The sequence below is a fragment of the Benincasa hispida genome, chromosome 9 (genome assembly GCF_009727055.1).
Source record: "Benincasa hispida cultivar B227 chromosome 9, ASM972705v1, whole genome shotgun sequence".
Lineage (NCBI taxonomy): Eukaryota > Viridiplantae > Streptophyta > Magnoliopsida > Cucurbitales > Cucurbitaceae > Benincasa > Benincasa hispida.
The window spans coordinates 65858809-65880887 of record NC_052357.1 but is presented as its reverse complement, the minus strand read 5'-3'; the positions used below and the strand labels follow the sequence as shown (position 1 = coordinate 65880887).

Sequence of the window (22079 nt, the reverse complement as noted above, 5' to 3'; positions counted from 1 at the left end):
TCTTGAAACCCTCTTTTTAGAAAAACATGATTTAGTTTCTATCGAAATTGGTGAATTTGAATACTTATAGATCTTTGATACTTCCGTTGCATGTTATTTAACTCTTTCATCAAGTCATCACTATTAAAATTAAAATTAAAATTTTACTTCATAATTATTTTAAATTAATTAATAGCTAATAAATTAATCAAAAAATATTAATGACTAAAAGAGAGCATTAATTAAAAATCAAGATAAAACTTGTAAAATTTTAAAATTTAGAGACCAAATTAGAACAAAACTCAAGACTAGATTCAAATCTAGGATCAAAAAGATATTTTATCGCATATTTTATGGATGTGACATCAGCCAACTAAAAGCCCAAAAAAAGCACATCAATTTAAACAAAAATAAATAAATAAATAAAATCCAACCCAATGTATCAGTTTATCCTTTTAAGTCCTATCAACTTCGTATTTGACCTCTATTATTTTCTTTTGCGAGAAGCTCTATTGGGAATCCGTTGAACAACTAATACATAAAATATTGACACAATTTAAAGTTGATAAAATTTAACACATACTATCATCAAGTATTAACCAATTGAGTTAATGCTCAAAGGGCCACGACAAACTAATAATTAAAATACCAAATGAAACCCACTAAATAATTCAATTTATATGCACTCACAAAAAATATCACACATTACCTTATGAGACTTTGCAATTGTTTCCCAATTAAACAATTATAGCATATGACACATACGTTTAAGATCCACCTCAATTTAAGATTATATATATATAACAGATGGATTAAAAACGAAATTACTATGATCTCGTATAATAATGATTTTTTTTTTAAAGATTTTTATCTTTTTTTTAAGTAACATTTACAATTTTAGCCAAATTCTGAAATAAAAATTAATGTTTAAAAACTTGTTTAGAAGTAGTATTAATAAATTTAATTTTTAAAAATCAGAAACTAAAAATCAAATGATTAAAAATATACACTCCATCACATCACCTCCGAAAACCTAATCTAAAAATGGATAGTGCACTGGAAAAACAATATTCAAAATCCACTTCCGAGCACATTTAAATACACAGATCGCTAAAACTCTGCTTATATATTTCTACTTTCTAGGCTTTTTCCAGGCCCATAAAACAAACTGTCGAATCAATAAATTCTAGCATCTTAGACATCAAATTTAAGAGTAAAAAATTCCAAAGCTAAATCCAAATAATCATAAGAATTTGAAAACAATTACTAAAAATCACATTTCTTTCCCATAAGGCCAAACCTTAAGCATCATATTTGCACAGATTCTCGAATCCCATGTATTCATGTCGCTGAATTTGTCCAATCATCTTTGAGATTCCAACTCCCCCTATCAAATCAAACCACAATCCATTTCAAATTTATAATATGTTTTGGTTTAATTTTTCAAATGTTTAATTTTGAAAATAAATTATTTTAGAAAAAATGAAATATTTGGTGACCCTTCAAAATAGTTCTAACACTTCTAAAATATATTTTAAACCATTTTTATCAACTGAATATAAATAAAAGTGACCTTTTTTTAACTTTTTTTTTTTTTAACTGGTAAGTCCAAATAGAGGAACAATGCATAAAGCAGTTTGGTTGTGTATGGTTTTCACCTAGAGAGATCGCACTGACGAATATTGTGAAGGACAAAATGAAGATAATTAAGGATGCTCTTCCAATCAACTCAATCAGCCTTCTGATTACGTGCTGTCCAATAAATGCAGCTATGGCGGCCACGAGGGTGAAGTAAAGAGCTGCAATATTACAACCTTGGTCAGTAAATCGATGGATTCAAAACTTTAGAAGAATTAAAAATTGAAATTTCTTGGTTTGATTATAACGTGTGTTTCATATTAGAGATCTCAAAAGTGTTAAAAAGATGAATGTTGTCCATTTTAGGTATAAACCCTCTTACTTTACTTTTGGTTAATTTTGTTTGTACACTCTTGACAGAAAGATAGTTGTAAAGGGAGTGTTTGGCCCACTAATGATACAAATGGGTGTTAAACTACTCAACTTTCATAGCAACATTATTAAAGTTTACACATTTATCGAGAAAATCTATTTTTTCTTCTTTCTCTATTTAGCACATTTATTAAAAAAATTCATCTTACAACTTTGCACTCCAAATATAAACTTTTTAATACCAACATATTAACTTCAGACTTCATAACTCAATTCAGTGATCCAAATATACCTAAAGTGAGATAGAATTGATTTACCATATGGAACGGGGAAACGGTCAAGAAGATAGTATTGTATAACAGACATAGATGAGGAGAATGTCATTCCAAAGGTTGCTGAAGCGCTCGATACCTGCAAAAGCAAAGGTAAAGAAAAGTTAACTTTGATGGGATTTCTAATGTACCCGTGGGGAAACTATAATAATACGATGTTTTGGAGTTTGGAAAGCAAACAAGTAGGTAGGATCCTAATTCGATAATGTGATCCCATCCTAAAAGAAGGAAAAAGAGAAACCAGTCGGAAATGGTGACAAATTAATGGAACTACAGAATTAATCTATTTTGAATAACGTAAGTTATATTATAAATTGTCCATGAATTTTAGAAACTTAAATTAAGAATTTAGTCCATGAATTCAAAAAAAATTATGAGATATTAAATTTTTAATTTTGTGTCCAGCTGATTCTTAAACTTCAAAATGTGTTTATTGACCTGTGTCAGAATTTGACTAAATTATTTGGTGACACAAAATTGAATTTAAAAAAGGTTAGATGGTCAGTGATCTATTGATAGATATTAAAAGTGTAGAAATATATCTGACAATTTTAATATTTATTTATCTATTACATACAAAATTAAAAACTCCAACGGTATTCAATAATGTAGATCATTATGCTCTATTGATGGGTCCCACAAGTCAGAGAAGAAAAAGATAATGATTGATGTCCCCCGTCCCCCCCGAGGAAGAGGTCACAGATTAAACAGTGGAGGTTCCATCCGTTTATTCAAGGCAATTGAAAAGGTAGTCGATGTATATAATATCGAAATCAAACGACATTGATTACCACACTATACAAACCATTATTATGTTCTTAATGACTGAAATTGGTTTTGTTTAGAATATATGACTCTATGGTACCAAAAATAATATATGACTTTATTGTACTAAAAATAATATGACTTTATATATGCAGATAGTTTTGATATTAATTTTGAGTTTAAAAAAATTGAGTTAAATTATATGTTTTAGTCATTCAACTTTGAAGTTTGTCAAAAATAAATTTTTGAACTAACAATTTTGTGTTCAACATATACCTGAATTTTAAAAATACTCCATTAAATCTCTAAACTTTCAATTATGTCTATTAAGTATTTATGCTTACAATTTGGTGTTTAATAAATCCTTGATTTATTTGATAAACTTTAGAATTTATGAATCCATCTAACACAATATTGAAGTATAATGTGATCAATTATATGTTTAATAGATTTGTTAATTTTACAAAATGTGAAATATGGTATGAATCTCTATTAGAAACAATATAAAAAATTGATGGAGCTACTCAACATTTGTGAAGTTAAAGGACTTAGGCCTGTTTAGCTTGGTTAGAGGAAAAAATGTATTTATCTGGGCATTTTAGTCTTTTTATATTACTCTACTGTATTAGGGTTTATCTTAGTCTAATTATATCTTGGGTCTGTGATATATGGGTAAGTTAAAAAATAATAAAAATAACTCTTTTATCGTGGTTTTTTCTCCCTGATCTAGGGTTTTTCACGTAAAACTTCCATTGTTCTTCTTCTTCCTCCTCTTATTTCAATATGGTATCAGAGTATGGTGATGAAACCCTAACCGTCATAGAGAAAAACTTAGCTAATGATAGAACCACTGCTGAAACGGTTAATGTCGCTGTCATTCAGGCTGTCGATAAGTATCTTCGATCGATCCACCTCAATCCGATGAACACGCTGCCATCGCACGATATCCAGTCACCGATTGGAACCAATTCAGCCTCGTCTCAGTCTGGCGCGGGAGTCTTTGGGCAACAACAAGCGTTGATCAAACCGGGCCATACGCGATCGAGCCAGATCTCCCTCCAGTCGTAGCCGCTCCACCTTGGCTCCGTGTCGTTCCAGCCAACGATACCCCCAAGTTCCGCGTCGCTGTTTCAGCCGCCGATCAATGCTTCAACCGTCGATCTAGGTGAGGCTTCTTCTTCCTTTTTTGGGTGGACAGAAACCACCTACGACAGCCACCTTAATCTTTTTCAACGTGTGCCAACCAATCATGGTGCTTCGAAGTTGATGGGTCTTTCTCCAGTTGGGGTCCAACAATAATTGGTTAGCCTTCAACACCAGATTGCTACCCTTGGAACCAACACAACTCTTTAGGCAAATCCTGTTAACTCTGACCTTTCTTCCAATCTACCGATATATTCAGAAAACCCGATAACTGTTTTCTCTAATTTACCTACAACAAATATTTTATCTGGTGCTATGGAAAATTCTACAAGGTTCATTACAGATGAGAAGTTGAATGGTCAAAATTATTTCTTTTGGTTCCAATTCATCAAAATGGCCCTCGAGGGGCGACATAAGTTTGCGTATCTTACTGTTGTGATACCGAGACCTCGACCTAAAGACCCTCAAGAGCACATCTAGAAGGGAGAAGATTCCTTACTCCACTCTCTGCTTGTTAAGAGCATGAAACCTCAGATAGGGAAACCCTTGCTGTATCATGCAACTACTCGGGATATTTGAGATGCAGTACAGAAATTGTATTCTAAGAGGCACAATGCATCACATTTGTACACCTTATGAAATCAGGTTCATGAGTGCAGACAAGGGAACATGAACATTACATCTTATTTCAATAAATTAGCTTTATTGTGGCAGGAGATAGATATATATGGTGAGATTGTTTGGGATTACTCATGCGGTGGGGTTCGATATTCAAAAATTGAGGAAGTTGGTCGTCTTTATGACTTCCTTGTTGGATTGAATTCCAAATTTGACACAATTCACAGTCGAATATTGGGACAATGACTGATACCATCTCTAATAGAAGTCTGTTATGAGGTTCGTTTGGAGGAAGATACGTCAAGTACCATGAGCGAGTTGTCACTGTCATTGATTCCACTACATTTGGTGTGAAATCATCTAGATCTGATGGTGACAAGCATAATGGTAAAACTTTTCCAGTATGTGAACATTGCGAGAAACCTTGGCATACAAAGGATTAGTGTTGCAAGTTACACGGTCAACTCTTGAATGGCAGATGTCGCCCTCCAAATGATAAGTCAAATCCTGGTCGAGCTTTCGTGAGTGACTCTACTAGTAATACGTCACAATCTCAGGTGACCAACCAGAATGACCCAAGTACTGTTGGGGTTAGTGCAATTGTCTAATTAGGCACTCCTCAATCCTTTAGTCTTATTATTAAGGGTAGGAAAACATGGATACTAGATTCGGGTGCAACAGACACTGGACAGGCTCATCTGACCAATTCCTCTCATATGTTCTGAGTGTTAGTAATGAAATAATACGGATTGCAAATGGGTCCTTAGCTCCTGTTGTGGGAAAAGGTCATCTTTCTCCGTTCTAGGGTTTGACCTTACAGAATGTGTTGTATGTTCCAAAAATATCCTACAATTTGATGTCTATCAGTAAAATAACTAGGGATCTTGACTACCGAGTTATTTTCTCACCAGATACTGTTTTGTTTCAGGACTTGAGCTCGAGGACGATGATTGGCATTACCCAGCATGATAGGAGACTCTATTTCCTTTATGATGATGTTGCCTCTAGGAGTTTTTATAGAACTAGTTTGTTGTCTTTATTTTCAACTTCTGAAAAAGATTATTTGTTATGGCATTTTCGTCTTGATCATTCAAACTTTCAATATATGAAGTATTATTTCCCCATTATTTCATAATGTGGATGTTTCTTCTTTGTCTTGTAATGTGTGCATACGTGCAAAACAACACCGAGTTGCCTTCCCATCTCAGCCTTACAAACCTTCCCATCCCTTCCATCTTGTCCATGGTGATGTTTGGGATCCCTCAAACATCACTACTTCATCTAGAAAGTGTTGGTTTGTAAAGTTTATTAATGATCACACCCGTCTTACATGGGTGTTTCTTCTCACTGACAAGTCAGAAGTAATGTCTGTGTTTAAACAATTTTATGCCATAGTAAAGAACCAGTTTAACACCAAGATTTCCATCCTTCGGAATGACAATGGTCGGGAGTTCGCTAAAACACCCTTCGAGAGTTCTTGACTTTGAAAGGTATTACCAATCAAAGTTTGTGTGCTAATATTCCTCAACAAAATGGGGTGGGTGAACGGAAAAATTGTCACCTCATTGAGGTTGCCTGGTCCCTTATGCTCCCTGCCTCACTTCCCTCTTATTTATGGGGAGATGTCATTCTAACTATAGCTCATCTTATTAATCGGATGCCCTCTCGTGTTCTCAAATTTCATACACCTCTTGAATGTTTCAAAGAGTCTTACATATCCACGTGTCTCATTCCGAATGTTCATCTTCGAGTGTTTGGATGTACTGTGTTTATCCATAGTCATGGTCCTCACCGAACTAAATTTGCCCCTCGTGCTCAAAAGTGTCTTTTTCAGGTATCCCCTTCACCAGCAGGATTATAAATGTTTCCATCCATCATCGAAAAAGTACTTTGTTTCTATAGATGTAATATTCCTTGAGGATAAACCCCTTTTTCCCGTTAGTCCTCTTTAAGGGGGAGAATACTAGTGAAGAGAGTAACTTATCCACATACTATGTTCCCGTGGACTTTCTTCCTAAGTCTATCCTGAATACCAATGACATTGTCCTTCCTACTAAACAAATGTCCTGAATAACATACTACAGGAAGAATCTTATAAAGGAACCTACTAAACAAGTGCCCTGGATAACATACTACAGGAAGAATCTTATAAAGGAAATAGCATCTCCTGTTGCTTCACTGGCTACTGTCCATGAATCGGAACCGACACCAACTCAAGCCCAAGGTACTTCTATTCCTAATAATACTAATGAGTGTGTTGATGTGACTAAAAGTGATGAAACTGATGAGATTGTTCCAGAAAATGACAAAACTACATATAGTAATGAGTCTTCAGGAGAAACTTAAAAGGGTGAGGGTTTGCTGCAAGTAAGTAAATATGACCACTATTCTCTTACTGATGAGAGGTCGAGTAAAACAGGAGATTATGATACCTCCCTTGATATACCCATCGCCTTGCTAAAAGGGACTAGGTCATGTACCAAGTACTTCATGCATAGTTTCCTTTCTTACAGTAATTTATCTTATGGGTTTAAAACTTTCACTACTAACCTGGATACTATAACAATACCGACCAATGTGCATATGACCATGGAGATTCCCGAATGGAAGATTGCAGTCATGAAAGAAATGAGAGCTCTTGAGAAGAATAAAACGTGGGATCTTGTAGCTCTCCTAAAAGGCATAAAACCGTTGGGTGCAAATGGATTTTCACTGTGAAAGTTTAATGGAACTTTGGATAGATATAAGGCCAAGTTGGTTGCTAAGGGTTTACTCAAGCTTATGGAATTGATTACCCAAAAACCTTCTCTCCAGTGGCAAAGCTGAACACTGTTCGAGTTCTTCTTTCAGTAGCCGTGAATAAAGACTCATCCACCAGCTTGATGTGAAGAATGTGTTCTTAAATGCTGAGTTAGAAGAAGTATATATGAGTCCTCCTCCTGGATTTGAAGTTTAATTTAATCATCAAGTTTGTAAACTCATAAAGTCTCTGTATGGTTTGAAATAGTCTCTGAGAGCTTAGTTTGACAAGTTCACCACCTTTGTTAAGTCCCAAGGTTACATTCAGGTGCACTCTGATCACACATCGTTCACAAAGAAGTCAACATCGGGGAAGATGGTTGTTTTAATTATGTACGTAGATGATATTGTTCTGTCAGGTGATGATGCTGCTGAGATTATCAGGCTAAAACCGAAAATGGCTGATGAATTTGAGATTAAGGATCTTGCGAGTTTAAGATATTTCCTTGGAATGGAGATGGTGAGGTCCAGAGAAAGGATTTCTGTCTCTCAACAAAAATACATCCTTGATCTGTTGAAGGAGACATGGATGACTGGATGTAAACCCATCGATACCCCTAGTGAAGTCAACGCTAAGCTGGGAGAATTTGTCGACAGAGTTCCTGTGTATAAAGAGAGGTACCAATGGCTAGTAGGAAAATTGATTTACTTATCTCATACTAGACCAGATATATCCTATGTTGTCAGTATGGTGAGTCAGTTTATGCAAGCACCTTACGAGAAACATATGGAGGTTGTACTTGAATTCTGAGGTATTTGAAATCTACACCAGGAAAAGGCCTAATGTTCAAAAAATATGACAGAATATGCATTGAGGCTTACACTGATTCTAATTGGGCAGGATCTATTACAGATAAAAAGTCAACTTCAGGGTATTGTACCTTTGTGTAGGGTAATCTTATTACTTGGCAGAGTAAGAAACAAGGTGATGTTGCTAAAAGCAGTGCTGAAGCTGAATCCACAACTATGAGTCCAGGAATATGTGAAGAGATATAGTTGAAGAAAGTTTTGTCTGATCTTCGCCAAGATAGTGATACAACTATGAAATTCTATTGTGATAACAAGGCAACTATAAGTATAGCCAACAACTTTGTGCAACATAATAGAACTAAACATGTGGAGATTGATAGATACTTCTTCAAAGAAAATCTGGATAGTGGCAGCATCTGCATTCCCTACATTCCTTCGAGTCAACAAGTTGCTGACATTCTTACTAAAGGTTTACTCAGGCAAAGCTTTGATACTTGTGTTAGCAAGTGGGATCTTAGTGACATCTACATTCCAACTTGAGGGGAAGTGTTGAAAATGACTATGTATTTGCCCTAAGGGTATTTTAGTCTTTTTACATTACTCTATTGTATTAAGGTTTGACTTAGTCTATTTGTATCTTGGGTCTATGATGTATGGGTAAGTTAAGAAATAATAAAAAGAACTTTTCTATTGTGGTTTTTTTCTCTCTGATCTAGGGTTTCCCACATAAAACTTTCTTTGTTCTTCTTCTTCCTCTTCTTATTTCAATAAAACTCTTTTGATAAAAATTATTTAAAATACTTCACTTTGAAGGTGTTTCAAAAACTATTTTGAGTGATTGACAAACACTCCAAATTTTTCTAAAATGACTTATTTCTAAAATCATGCCAAACACACATTTATTAGACATAGAATTAAAGTTAAAAGAATATATAATTATAGCTTTTTTATGCCATTAAAGAAAATATAAATAATTTTCTAAACAATAAGTGTGTGTAATAAGAACTATAAAACTAAAGAATATTATTTACTATTTAAATAATTATACAATAGGATATATTCAATTTATGGTAAGAAATATGGCTTAAAATTTAGACCGCAAATTGATAAGAATTTAAGTGTTTGTTTACTTTCAAATTCTATTTTATATTTTCAGATTCATTGAGGCAGTGAGTACACGATTGATAAATAAACTGAATTTTATTCTCGAAAACTGTTTTTGGATTTTGTGATCTAAATAGTGCAAATTTTGAAAGCAATATTTTTGTGTTTTCAATATATTCAAATTTTGAATTTGAAATTTTAAAATACTTAATTACATTGAAAAGGATAAAAACATTAATAAATATAATATCAAATGTTATAAACTCAATTGTTTTTTATAAATTAAAATATATATTATATAATATATTATAAATTATGTGATTTTACAAAATAAGAATTATAAAAAAAAATTAACCTAAAACAAGTTCATAAATTAGTTGATAATAGGTCACATTAAACCTAATATTTAGTGATTAATTACAATTAATTTTATGATTTATAATTATATTATCAAAACACATTTTGAAAAATTGGTTAATTTGAAATTTAATTTCTAAAATCTACTGTCAAACACATATCAGATAACATGAAATAGGATTATGTTTTTAATTAATCGTTTGTTTTCAAATTGCCTAAAAAACAGTCTGTAAGTAATTTATTTTAAAGGAAAAAAAAGTTCTTATGTATATATAAAAAAAAATTCTTATAAATAGAAAATTTTCAAAAATATTTATATTTTATAAAAAAAAAAATTCTAAAAGTACATTTGAAACTTTTTATTATAAAGTTTAATTTTTAAATATATATATATAGATAAAGGAAAACAACAATAAAGACACTTTTTTTACCTCTTGTAACCAGAAAAAGAGAGAAAAAAAACTTTTTTACCCAAAAAAACTAAAAGACGTTGATGGCAGAGGGCATGTGCCTCCCTAAGGTCATAAATTAGCCCAGACTCAAAGTCCTCCCAGACAGAAAATAAAGCAAAAGCAAAATTTTAATGGCGTGTGCAGGAGGTTACAGATATGTACCTGAGGGGGAATGCCCAGCTCCAGAAACAGAGGACCCATAATAAATCCTCCACCAAGTCCAAGTAGCCCACCGACAACTCCGGCCACTATGCCCAAGAAGCAATATAGAACAAGCTGGTGAATTCGAAAATCTGTCTTCTGATTTCCTAGTGATGCAATTTTTCTCCTTCCTTTATACAAGCTAACTGCTTCATAACCAGATACACCAAAAGCAATTGGCACCTGTAAAGCAATTCTGGGTAAACAAGAAATCAAACCAGAGAAAGCACAAAAGAATTTGGAAGTGGATCAGCAAACTTACCTGCAGGAAGTTCAGTACCCAGTATTCCCATGAACAATTGGGTGAATGCTTCTGTTTTCAACATTAAAGGGTTGATTTTCAGTTTATTGAGATTGCAAAATAAAGTGTTGATTGATGTTCAACGTTGAAAATGGAAAAAGGAAAAAAGAGCTAAAAACCTTGGTAATCTGTATTGCAAGAAATGCAACCCAAACTAATACAAGAAGCCCCATTTCTTTCCAATACACATTCTTGAGAATTGGAACCTGCCATTTCAATCACAATTCAGCATTCTCATTTCTGGTAATCTTTCTTCTCAATATATATTTTTATATAAAAGAAACATTTGAAAGGGGATTTCAAATGTTACGTAAAATCTCTCCAATTGGTAAAGGGTATTAAAGCTATAGTAATGAAAGAGGGAGAAGATTTACACCAAGATACAACCAAAACATTTATAGGCAGGATAAAAAATCTAACAAAAGATAGTTCCTTATCTTAAAAGAATCTATGGTAATCATGATTCAGCACTCTCATTTCTGATATCATTTATGACTATGAATGAACTTACCTCGTCAATGTGGTTCGTTTCGGGCCTATGGTTCGGGCCACTGGGAAGAGGAGCATATGCAGTATCGGCTTGAATATCTAATTTTACAAACGGTGGAATATGAAATAAGATCAAGGATTAGCACCATCTTGATATGATAAACAATAAATAGGCTCACCATTTGATTCAGCGCGCCTAGCAGCCTCCTAAAGTTGAAAAGAAGTGGCATCCAGTTGTTAGAAACACGATATTCATATCAAAAGACCTACATTTTATTTTAACCAAACTATGTGCAGCAGAAACTTGAAGTTTCAAGTTTAAGAGATAACCGTTTTCATTATGGTTTCCTTCTTCCAAGTTTCAACCCCCTTCAAAAACGATTTCGTCGATGTACCTGCAAAACACGAATATCAGGCGGAGGATAAACAGAGCAGAAAACTATTAAGTATGAGGTTGAACAAGATGCATCTCTACATTACCTAAGAAGAGAATGATGAGGAGGACAGTAACCATCCAATCAGCAAATATGACATTAAAAACTACCCCAATGCTGATGCCCAGCATGAGCATAGGCATGATAAGAAGCACCAAATCATAGTCAATGATAGGAAGATCAAGTGTCGGATGCCTTAGCTTAAGATTATAGTAGACTGTTGATGCTGCTGCTCCCATTATCATACCTTTAGCAAACAAAAGAAACAAGAAGAACTATTATACAAGTTAAACATATTAAGAGCAAATCCTGAGCAGATTGGAGTTGGTTTGATATTACAAAGATCATTCCTCATACATTTCGATATAGCTGTTGATGACTTCGGATCAAACCCAATGACTAGACTAAGCATAGGAACATAAATTCCCCCACCACCAACACCTCCTACACTCCCAAATGCAGCACCCAAAAATCCAACAACAGAACCAACTACAATCTGCCACCCAAATTCCATTTCCTGCAAAGAAAATTAAAACTTACTATTAATCCATCTACTTTTCTCATGCTCTTATTTATAATTTAGATCTTACCTCAGAACTTCATTACAACTTCGAGGTGAAAGTTATGTAAAGTTCTAATGATGTGACCTTGAATATACTATTTGTTTAGGCATGCGGCTCAAGCTCAAAACCTTTTCCAACATTGAATATGAATCTTTCTAAAAGGTCTTTTCTACAAGTCCAGAGAATAATCTTCATGAAAGCACCGAAGAATTCACTAAAAAAAATAATATGCAGAATTCCATTTTCACATTGAAACCATAAACAACACAAAAAGATGTGCTAATTGCTAGATCTGAACCAACACAAAGCTTAACATGAGAGTTTCAAAATCTTTTCCAAGGAAAAAGGTTTCAAAAGGAGAAAAACTTAGTTCCAACACGATGAGTTGACCCTCACAAAACCAAGATTTATTCTAACTTAACAGCTCAAAATTAAGTTCAAAGATCTAAACTACGTTTTCTTTTAAGCACCAATTTGAGAAACATTAAAATGATTGGAGAATATGCAAGTACGTGATCTTCAAAAAGATGAACAAAACAAATGTGATTGCATTAGGAATTTTGTTTTCATCTATATAAAGGGAAAAGAGATCTTGTAGTGACTTACAGGCCACACATGATGATACCCTGTTTTGTCTGACTGCCACAAGAAATTCAAAGCTCCTTGGAGCAGATTCATATCTCCGGAACTTCCTTCGAGCTTCATTTTTCTCTCGCCGGAAACCAGAGCCAACGCTATAGCAAAGTTGAACATCGTCAACGCCATTGACCGAAAACCGGCGCATATTTTTCCAAATCCACCCGCCATTGAAACTCTGAAACCTTCCCAATCCAACTTTCTGTAAACAAAATCAAGAAAGCTGTTCGTACGAGGCACAAGGGCAATGGCTTGTATTTGTAAGAATACAAATCAATGACGATGACAATGAAAATGAAGTTTGATGAAAGATAATGTATGGTTGAATTGTTTGAATTCTTCCTCAACCACATATAATAGCTACAAAATCATTGCTCAAATGATTTCTCACTATCCATTTGAATTTGATAAACGTTCCACTTGTTCGTCACTTCATCTTACAACAAAATACTGTTTGATACGAACGGTGTAAAAACAAATAAACCTAGAACATCAGTTTTTTGTATCAAATACGAAACGAAAATAAATATAAGAATCAGACACAACGAAAATTCGATCCATCCGTGTGCGCAAGTGGTTGAAGAGAAACGTATTGGATTGGATTCTTCATACACACGCCTCTAAGAATATACTCTCTCTCTCATTTTTTTTTCCTTTTTTTTTTAAATAAAAAAAGAATATACTCTTCTTTTTTTTTTTTTTTAATGCATGTGCAACTACTTATTTCTTGTTTTTGTGAATCTAAAATTAGGAAAAACATCCCTTTGATTATTTATCGACTGCATTAATGGGGTATTAAATCTCAATATTTCCATCCATATTTTGATGAGTCTTGATATCAATATAAAAATTAAAGTGATGTCTTTATTATATCGTCAATCTTTTTATAAATCATAAAAAGAAACAGCAATAAATATAATTATAAATATTAAAAAATTTATTTTAAACGATAAAAATGCTGAAAATATTTATAAATAATAGTAAAATATCATATACTACTATTTATGTTTATCATGACACAGAAAGTTACATATAATATATTGCAATCTATTGCCATTTATTTTGGATAGTACAATTTTACTATATTTGTAAATATGTTGGTTTGTTTTTCTATATTTAAAAACAGTCCTAAATTTTAAATATGTTAATTTTTTTTTTTTTTTTTGTTAATTACTTAAAATATTTTGTTTGAATCTGTTATTTTTATATTTTTCATTAATATTTTCAACATTTTGATTAAAGTAACATATTGACATTTCATGAATTGTATCTTTACTTTTTTTTTTTTTTTTGTGTTTTTAATTTATGCTTATTTTCACTCTTTTCTTTATTACAAATTTTAGTGATCTGCTATTTTTTCTATTTTTCATATTTTATTTTCACTACTTTTTATACTATAATTTTTACTACTTTTAAATATACATTGAATTTTTAGTCAAATTCTTTAAACAAGAATTAAAACGGTTTATTTTAGTTTAACTATGTAGGATATGAACGACACAATAAAAGAATATTTATAAGATGATATGATTTTATAAGTTTAATTTTCAAAAAAAAATAAATAAATGGTTATCAAACAATGTTAATATCATAATTACATTTTGCATCTTAATAGATATATTTTAATTTTTATGGTCATTCTCATGAATTAATCTAGTTTTTTTTAATACAATAGAGTAAGAAAATTTGAATCGCAAACTTTTTAGTCACTAACACATTTATATGTCAGTATTATACTTGTGTTTCACCTCATGTAAAGTTAACTTTTATTGAAATTACATTAGTGATTAGATTTTTGTTTAGATTTCTTATTTTTATTATAAATTAATGGCTAAACGAATTAAAATTTGTATAGTTCAATCTGATAGTTGGGAAAAAATTGTCAAAAACAACCCTTAAATATTTCCATATTTCAAAATCAATACCCTTTTAGAAAATTCGTTGAAATATTCTTTCTGGTCCATCTTGACATTAATCTTGTCTGAGGACTCATGAGGTAGCTTAGAGTGAGCTCATAAAACTCTCGGTGTTAATCCTACCCGTGATTTTACCAAAAAAACCCAAAACATGGGATAGTACGAAAAAGTTACTTTTTTTTATCTAAATCTCGATGATTGATCTCAACTGAGATTGACCAAGAAAAACTATTTGAATGAATTTTCTAAAAGGTACTAGTTTTGAAATATGAAAATTTATTGGTGCTAGTTCTGGAAATTTTCCAAATCTTAGAGGTAAAAACTGGTAAAGGATTGAGACACTACATTTTCATTTTAGGAAAAATTATCTTTCTAGTCCCCATGTTTTGAACAATATATGTATTTGGTTCATGAATTTTAAAAGTGTACTTTTTTAATTCTCAAGTTTATAAAAATAGGTCTATTTAGTCTCTAAATTTTCAAAATGTATTTTTTTAGTCTTCAAGTTTATAAAAAAAAATAGATTTAAAAATGAGTTGTTTTTAAATATAGAAAAATAAACTAAAATATTTACAAAATATAGTAAAATTTTAGAACTATTAGTAATAGACACTATGAGACTTCTATCAATGTCTATCAATATCATTGATACAAGACTATCAGTATCTATCAGCGTCTATCATTGATAGTTCTAAAATTTTGCTATATGTTATAAATATTTTCAACAATTTTATCATTTTAAATAATTTCACTTTAAAAGGTCTTTGAAGTATTTTTTGTTTGAATAATTATATTATATTCAAAATTAGACAAAATAGTTTTAGATAAGATTTGATTTTTAAAAATTATTCTTCTAATTTGAAATCTAATCTAATTATTTTAAATAACCGTATAAAGTTATTTGTGGGACTTTTTAAACCTATTTTTAAAAAAACTCGAAACTAAGTAGGTGCATTTTGAAAACTACTAAATAGGACCACTCTTATGAATCTCGAGACTAAGGTATAATTTTTCCTTCATTTTATCTAAAAAAAAAATGAATTTTCACTATTTATTTATTTATTTTCCTTTCGTTTTATAATCTCTCTCTTCTTTACTTTTGCTTTAAGACTGTCAGCAGCCGAGCCCAGGACTAGGACGGGCAATAAAGAAATAGAGTGACGTTATTGGTGGAACCAATGAATAATGACAAACGAGAAACAGCTATTTGATTGGAAGCACCCCTGTTCTCCTTTTTTCTGCAAAAAAACGTGATTTTATTCCACAATTTTAGCGTTCATTTTCATCGGTGTAGTTAATCACAACCAAGAAAAATAAGAAGACGACGACGGGAGGGTTGAAAGTTATTTGGCATCGACAATTACTTTTCAACTTTTTGTTCATTTCAAAGGGTAATACGGTAATCCTACAATGTTACATTTTCATTCCATGTCGAAGTAAATATTCAGCGTACCTCAACTACATAGTATTTATAATTTATATTATTGACCTCTCGAGGTCAGAGGTTCGATTCTCTATATTTCAAGATAATTGAGAAATTAAACACACTCTTAGTTTATTCTGATCATATATTTTTAAAATATCTATTTTAGTAACTAAAAATTTGACTATTTTAGACCTCACCTGTCAAATTTTAACTTAAATGTTTTACATGATGGAAGCTTTTTAATGCAAAATTATGACTATATTTTAAGAAATTTAGTGAATGAAATATCATACTAAAATTTTGATTGGAAAAATTAGATAAAAATAGGAATAAATAGTCCAAAATAGTCACTTTTTAAAATTACAAGAATTAAAATGGTCTTGAAATTACATGGATTAAAATGAATAAAGAAATTTAGAGTAGATAGATTAAAATAAACATTTTGAAATCAAATCAACTAAAAATGAACCAACTATAAAAAAAACAAACAAAAAAATTTAATAGCAAAAATTGTCTTACTTAAATTATAAGTTTAGTTCTGTGAACTTTATAGTGGGTGTCTATTTGATCTACGAATTTTCAAAATTATAATTTTTTATCTAAATTTCATAGATTTACTTAAAAAAACACAAGTAAAAATTTAAAGTTTTTATACATAAAGTTGAAAGTCATATCTAATAAATTAATTAATTTTACGAAAATTTTGAATTTTTTCGAACATTTTAGGCACAAAATAAAAAATTCAAATATAGATATTTTAAGTTCTTAAACATTAATTCAAGCCTATGACATGCCAAACGCCCTAGTTCATGAATTGATTATTAATTGTATTGTAGCGTGCACCAACCCATCAAGAAAGGGTGGGCAACCTTGCAATTGCGTGGTCAAGCCTTATTCTCTTTCTCTCTTTTTTTTTTTTTTTTTTTTTTGACTTTTAAATTCTTTTTACTGTCTATTATTAGAATTATTTTTTTCTTATCTAGGTACTTTTTAACTTATTTAATTTGATAAAGTAATTTAAAGATATAAATTTTGGTGGGACTTTTAAGTTTTAAGAAGTCTAATTAGGTCTATCTACTTTTAAAAAGTAGCCGTGTTTGTTCATATTTTTAAAATTTTAACTTAACTTTATGTATATTATAGGATGAAAATCTTTTAAAACAAATTTATTATTGATGGTGCTTGTAGTATCAACCTCGAAATCTAAAGTTCGATTTTACTGCCTCACTTGTGGTATAAAAAGAAACAAATTTATGATTACGTTGTAAGAATTTTAGTGAATGAATTGTTTTTTTTAAAAAAAAAAAATTGATTGAAAAAATAGCAAGAAAATAAAAATGAATAGACAAGAGTGATATATGTGTTTTTTTTAAAAAAAAAAAAATAATAGACTAAGTTAACATTTTAAAAGTAAAAAAAATAAAATGAATAAAAGTTTAAAGTACAAAAGTCAATATGATCATTTTGAAAGTATACGATTGATGTCGAAGAATAGATCAACCGTAATTTGTATTTCGAGAAAAAATAGTTCAATTGCATGCAAGACAATAGAATTTGAGCACTAGTGTGGTGTCAAGCCACACATACTCTGATGCTCAAGTCAGTTTGTTTGTAAGTAACTTGATAATAAAAAATACTAAGGTAATAGCTATACCTTTGACCAATGGCTTTGGTCGTTTATATAGGATGTTAATGTGTAACTTATGTTTGAGCTCATAACTACCCTCTAATTTTCAGAACTGCTATTAATATTCATTGGATGGTTATACTACCACCACTTAATGTGTAACCGATGGTTAAGTGCATCACCCACTCAATTCCTCAGCAGTTCCTTTATGAACTGTCTATTGAGAATATAGACGGTTTCAAATTCAATTACTCTAAGGATTCCATAAGTCATCTGAGCTGACTATAACACTACAAGAATTTTGGTTTTTCCCGACAAAAGAAAAACCGTTGGGATAACCCATTTTTCCCAACTCTTGTATTGAGGCGTCGGGAATAAATTATCTCCCGAAGGATGTTTGATTAGGGTCGAGATAAATTAGTTATTCCGACGGTAACTACTTATCCCAACGGTTTTTCCACCATCGGGAGAGGGTTGATTATAACCTTCCTTCTTCTCTTCATTTTCCCCACCGCTGTGACCTTTCCCATTTTCTCTCTAACCACAAACGTCTATTTCTCTCCTCCCCGCACAAATCAACTGTCACACAGATCGTCTTTGACACCAATTGCGATCGTTCGCTGCCAGATCCCCATCCTCTCCTCCCTGTTGTTTCGTCATTCGTCATCCTCTCCTCCCTGTTGTTCGTCGTTCGCTGCTAGTGACCTTTCCCTCTTCGATCTCTTCTTCATTTTCATTATTATGTCCATTTCTTACTCCATTTTTTCCTTTTTAATCTATCTCTGCAGTTATTATTGCTTGTTGATTCTTCTCCATCTCGTTGTTATGTTTTCTGGTGATTTTTTGGTGAGTTTTTATGGTTTTGGTGATATCTATAGTAATTTTTGCTTATCGCTTTGTTTTGGTCGTTGTTCGGTTCAAACGCGTACATTTATGTGCTTATCGTTTTTTTTTTTTTTTGCTTATACATTTTTACGCTTGTTGTTGATTGAATTGTTTTTTGTTTAATAATCCGTATTTTTGTTTTGTTGATTTGTTGATTTATGTTCTTGTTTGTGTAGAAATTGATGCTGGAATTCCTTTGTGAAACTTATTGGTTGCCATTGATGTTCTTGGATGATTTTCTTCGTTAAAACATTTTTTCTTGATGAGTGTAATTTAATTTCTACTTGTTTATTTCTTTCACTTTTTAGTGTGATTGACTTCTTTTTGTTGTTGCATTAGTAATTGATGTATGTATGGAAATGGTAGATATATATTCATTGTGATTGCCCAATAATATATTTGGTACTTTCTTTTCTCCTAGGTTGTAAATTTGTAGTATTGTATATGTCTTGATTTGTTTGTTTTGTTTTGCACAATGGAAGATAATAATTAAGTAAGATAAGAAGATCATCTTAATGATATGGAATAATCATGTAAATCTGATATTCTTTTTCATTTCACAACTTACGTATTGTTGTATAACATATATTTTTGTTCGCATAGGAACAATGGTAGGCCTTACAGCTCATGAAAGATAAATCGAGTTAGGTATGAGCTCTTCAACTTGGTAGTAAACTAATTATATTAGGTTTAAAGTTGGTATAGGGATAAATATATAATTATGATTAAGTTTAAGTTGAGTTTTAAGTTCTATATTAATTTTGAGATTGAAATATGTAAATTCGAGTTGGTTTGTTTCAATTCATTAATGTTCTTAGTTGAGTTTTAAGTTTTATATTCATTTTGAGATTGATATATGGTCTATTGAGCATTAATCTTATTTAAATTTGTATTTTGTAGGTATCTTGAGATTTGTGTTGAAGATGTACTTCCCGACGAGCTTAGTTAGGTTGTAAAATTGTGTTTTATAGGTAGTTTGTTATTATGTAATGTTATTTCGGAGTTAAGGATTTGTGGATGTTATATTATATTTAAGAAAAATAGTATTAGTAGTTGTTTACTTGACAAATACTTAAGATTCAAACATGTTTATTTGTGAAATTATTATAGTTTATTTGATATTTGTAAGATTCAAACAGGTATAGCATTTGAAAAAAAAAAAAAAAAAAATCCCGACGACCAAAAAAATCGTCGACATAAGCTGACTTCTCCTGACAGTTGTAATTTATTCTTACCGTCAAGAGAAATGACTTATCCCGTCGCCAAAAGGAACTGTCGGCATAAATTGACATCTCTGGATGGTTGTAATTAATTACAACCATCGGGAGAAAAAATTTATCCCGAAGGTTTCATTTAAGGTCGGCAAAAAGACCCCATCCCGAAGGTTTCATTTGATCCGTCGAGATATCTTTTTTTTCCTATGACACGACTTTTTTGGATTGGGAAAGGTTTCCCCAAAGGTGCTTTCCCAATGATTTTTTCGAGATTGGATTACTGTCGGGATAGGTTTTGCCGACGATTTTTTAAGCTTTTGTTGACGGTTTCCATCGTCGGGAAATGTCCAAATTCTTGTAGTGTAAGCTCTCTCATAGGTCCTTTCAGTTACCACTAGACTTCCTCATGTGTCATTCGAGCTACCACTAGGCTCTTTTATGGGTCTTCTAAGTCTCTCTAAGCTCCCTCGTTGACCCTCTGAGCTCCCTCTAGACTCCCCTATAGGTCCTTTAAGTTCCCTTTAGGCTCCCTCATGGGTTCTATTAGCTTCCTCTAGGCTACCTCATGGAATCTCTCGACTCCCCATGATTCCTTTGAGCTTTTTTTAGGATATTACATAGGTCTTTTGAGCTCACTCTAAGCCACCTAATAAATCCTTCTAAATTCTCACTCCAAGCACCCCCATGGGTTTTCTGAGCTACCATTAGGCTCCTTTTGAGCTCCCACGGGTCCTCTAATCCTCATTAAGCTCTCCTATGGGTTCTTTAAACCTTCTCATGAGTCTTCTAAGCTCCATTTAAGCTCTTCCATAGGTCCTCTGAACTCATTTTAGGCTCTCCATGAGTCTTCTAGACTTTGTCATGATGGGTCCTTTGAACTCCCCTCATGAATCCTATTGACATGGAGTGAAATTTAACTATAACGTATACAACAAATGACCTAAAGTTGAAAAATACTTGAACCATAATGAACATTTATCGGGGTTTCTTTTTCTACTAGGTATTATTTTTTAACTTTTTTAAATTTGTGTTACTATTTATTATTATTATCACTTGGGAAATACTAGAGTAGATTGGGAACCATAAAATGTCGCAATATATAATTCGACTTTTTTAATCGTGTTTCTATGAATAAATAATTTAATAAAAAAAGGTAGTAGGTAGGAATATGAACGGAATCAATATAAGAACGCAAACACGAAATCTTTGCTCGTGATACTCTGATGTAATATTTTCAAAACTAATCCATTCAGTTTTTTAATTATACTTTTTAAAAGTTAAAACGATAGCACTTAATCATCACCTTGGTAATATCCAATAAAGTTTGGACTAAAATACTACTTCAATATCTTTCTTTTCAAATTTGTTCAATTTTAATTCATATACTTTCAAATATTCAATTTTTACAAATCTGCTTTCATATCTTAAATTTAGTCACTATTAATTAGTACTATGATGTTGATATTTTCAATTTTTTGTAATTAACTATTGATGTCGAAATTTTGTCTAAATTCTCTTCATGGACAACAATAATAAATTTATTTAATTGGAGAATAAAAAAACTTGCAAAACAAAAGGAATTATCTTTACACCGATGTGACAATTGCTACACATACTTAGATGTCTAAGTTAGAAGAGATTCAAAGCTTAAAACTTAATAAAATTGTAATTGGAGAGAACTTACTTGGTTTCTCTAAGGCCCTTGGAGCCTTCTTATAGAATTTGGTCTGCTTATCCTATTAAGATTTGATATCCGAATACATTTTAGACTTACTTTATGGTTTCTTAGTTCAAGGGAGTCAATTAACTTGAGCCACGTGGTTTGGTCATGCCCGCCATGGGCGTCAACCCATTCTCTTCTCATTATTCAGGTTTATTCCTGTGGTCTCTGTGCTAGTTTAGCTCAATTGTCTTTTTAAGACGATTTTATCATTTTAATCCAAAATTGCCATAACATTGTCTATTAGAACTTCCACCATAAATTTTGAAAACATGTGTCATGTGGTGTTTTTTTTTAATGAAAATTATTATTATTCTTTAACCTGTTTTGATTAAAAATTAAATTTAAAAGACTAAATATAAAATTTACTAAAAGTATCCGAAATAGTTGAGGGTTAAATTGCAATTTTGTTCACTCT

The 22079-nt window shown here is 31.6% G+C and overlaps 1 protein-coding gene across 1 annotated transcript; it reads right to left on the bottom strand.

Annotated features, from left to right (window-relative positions):
* Positions 1–1018: 1018 nt before the first annotated feature.
* On the bottom strand, positions 1019–13480 carry LOC120085958 (sulfite exporter TauE/SafE family protein 3). The gene is made up of 12 exons (XM_039042305.1): positions 12844–13480; positions 12032–12191; positions 11721–11921; positions 11571–11635; positions 11420–11447; positions 11263–11339; positions 10871–10957; positions 10713–10763; positions 10412–10633; positions 2247–2340; positions 1638–1778; positions 1019–1366 (listed from the first exon to the last, which is right to left on the bottom strand). The coding sequence occupies exons 1-12, from the start codon at positions 13042–13044 to the stop codon at positions 1281–1283; spliced, it is 1413 nt and encodes a 470-aa protein (XP_038898233.1). The 5' UTR covers positions 13045–13480; the 3' UTR covers positions 1019–1280.
* Positions 13481–22079: the final 8599 nt, after the last annotated feature.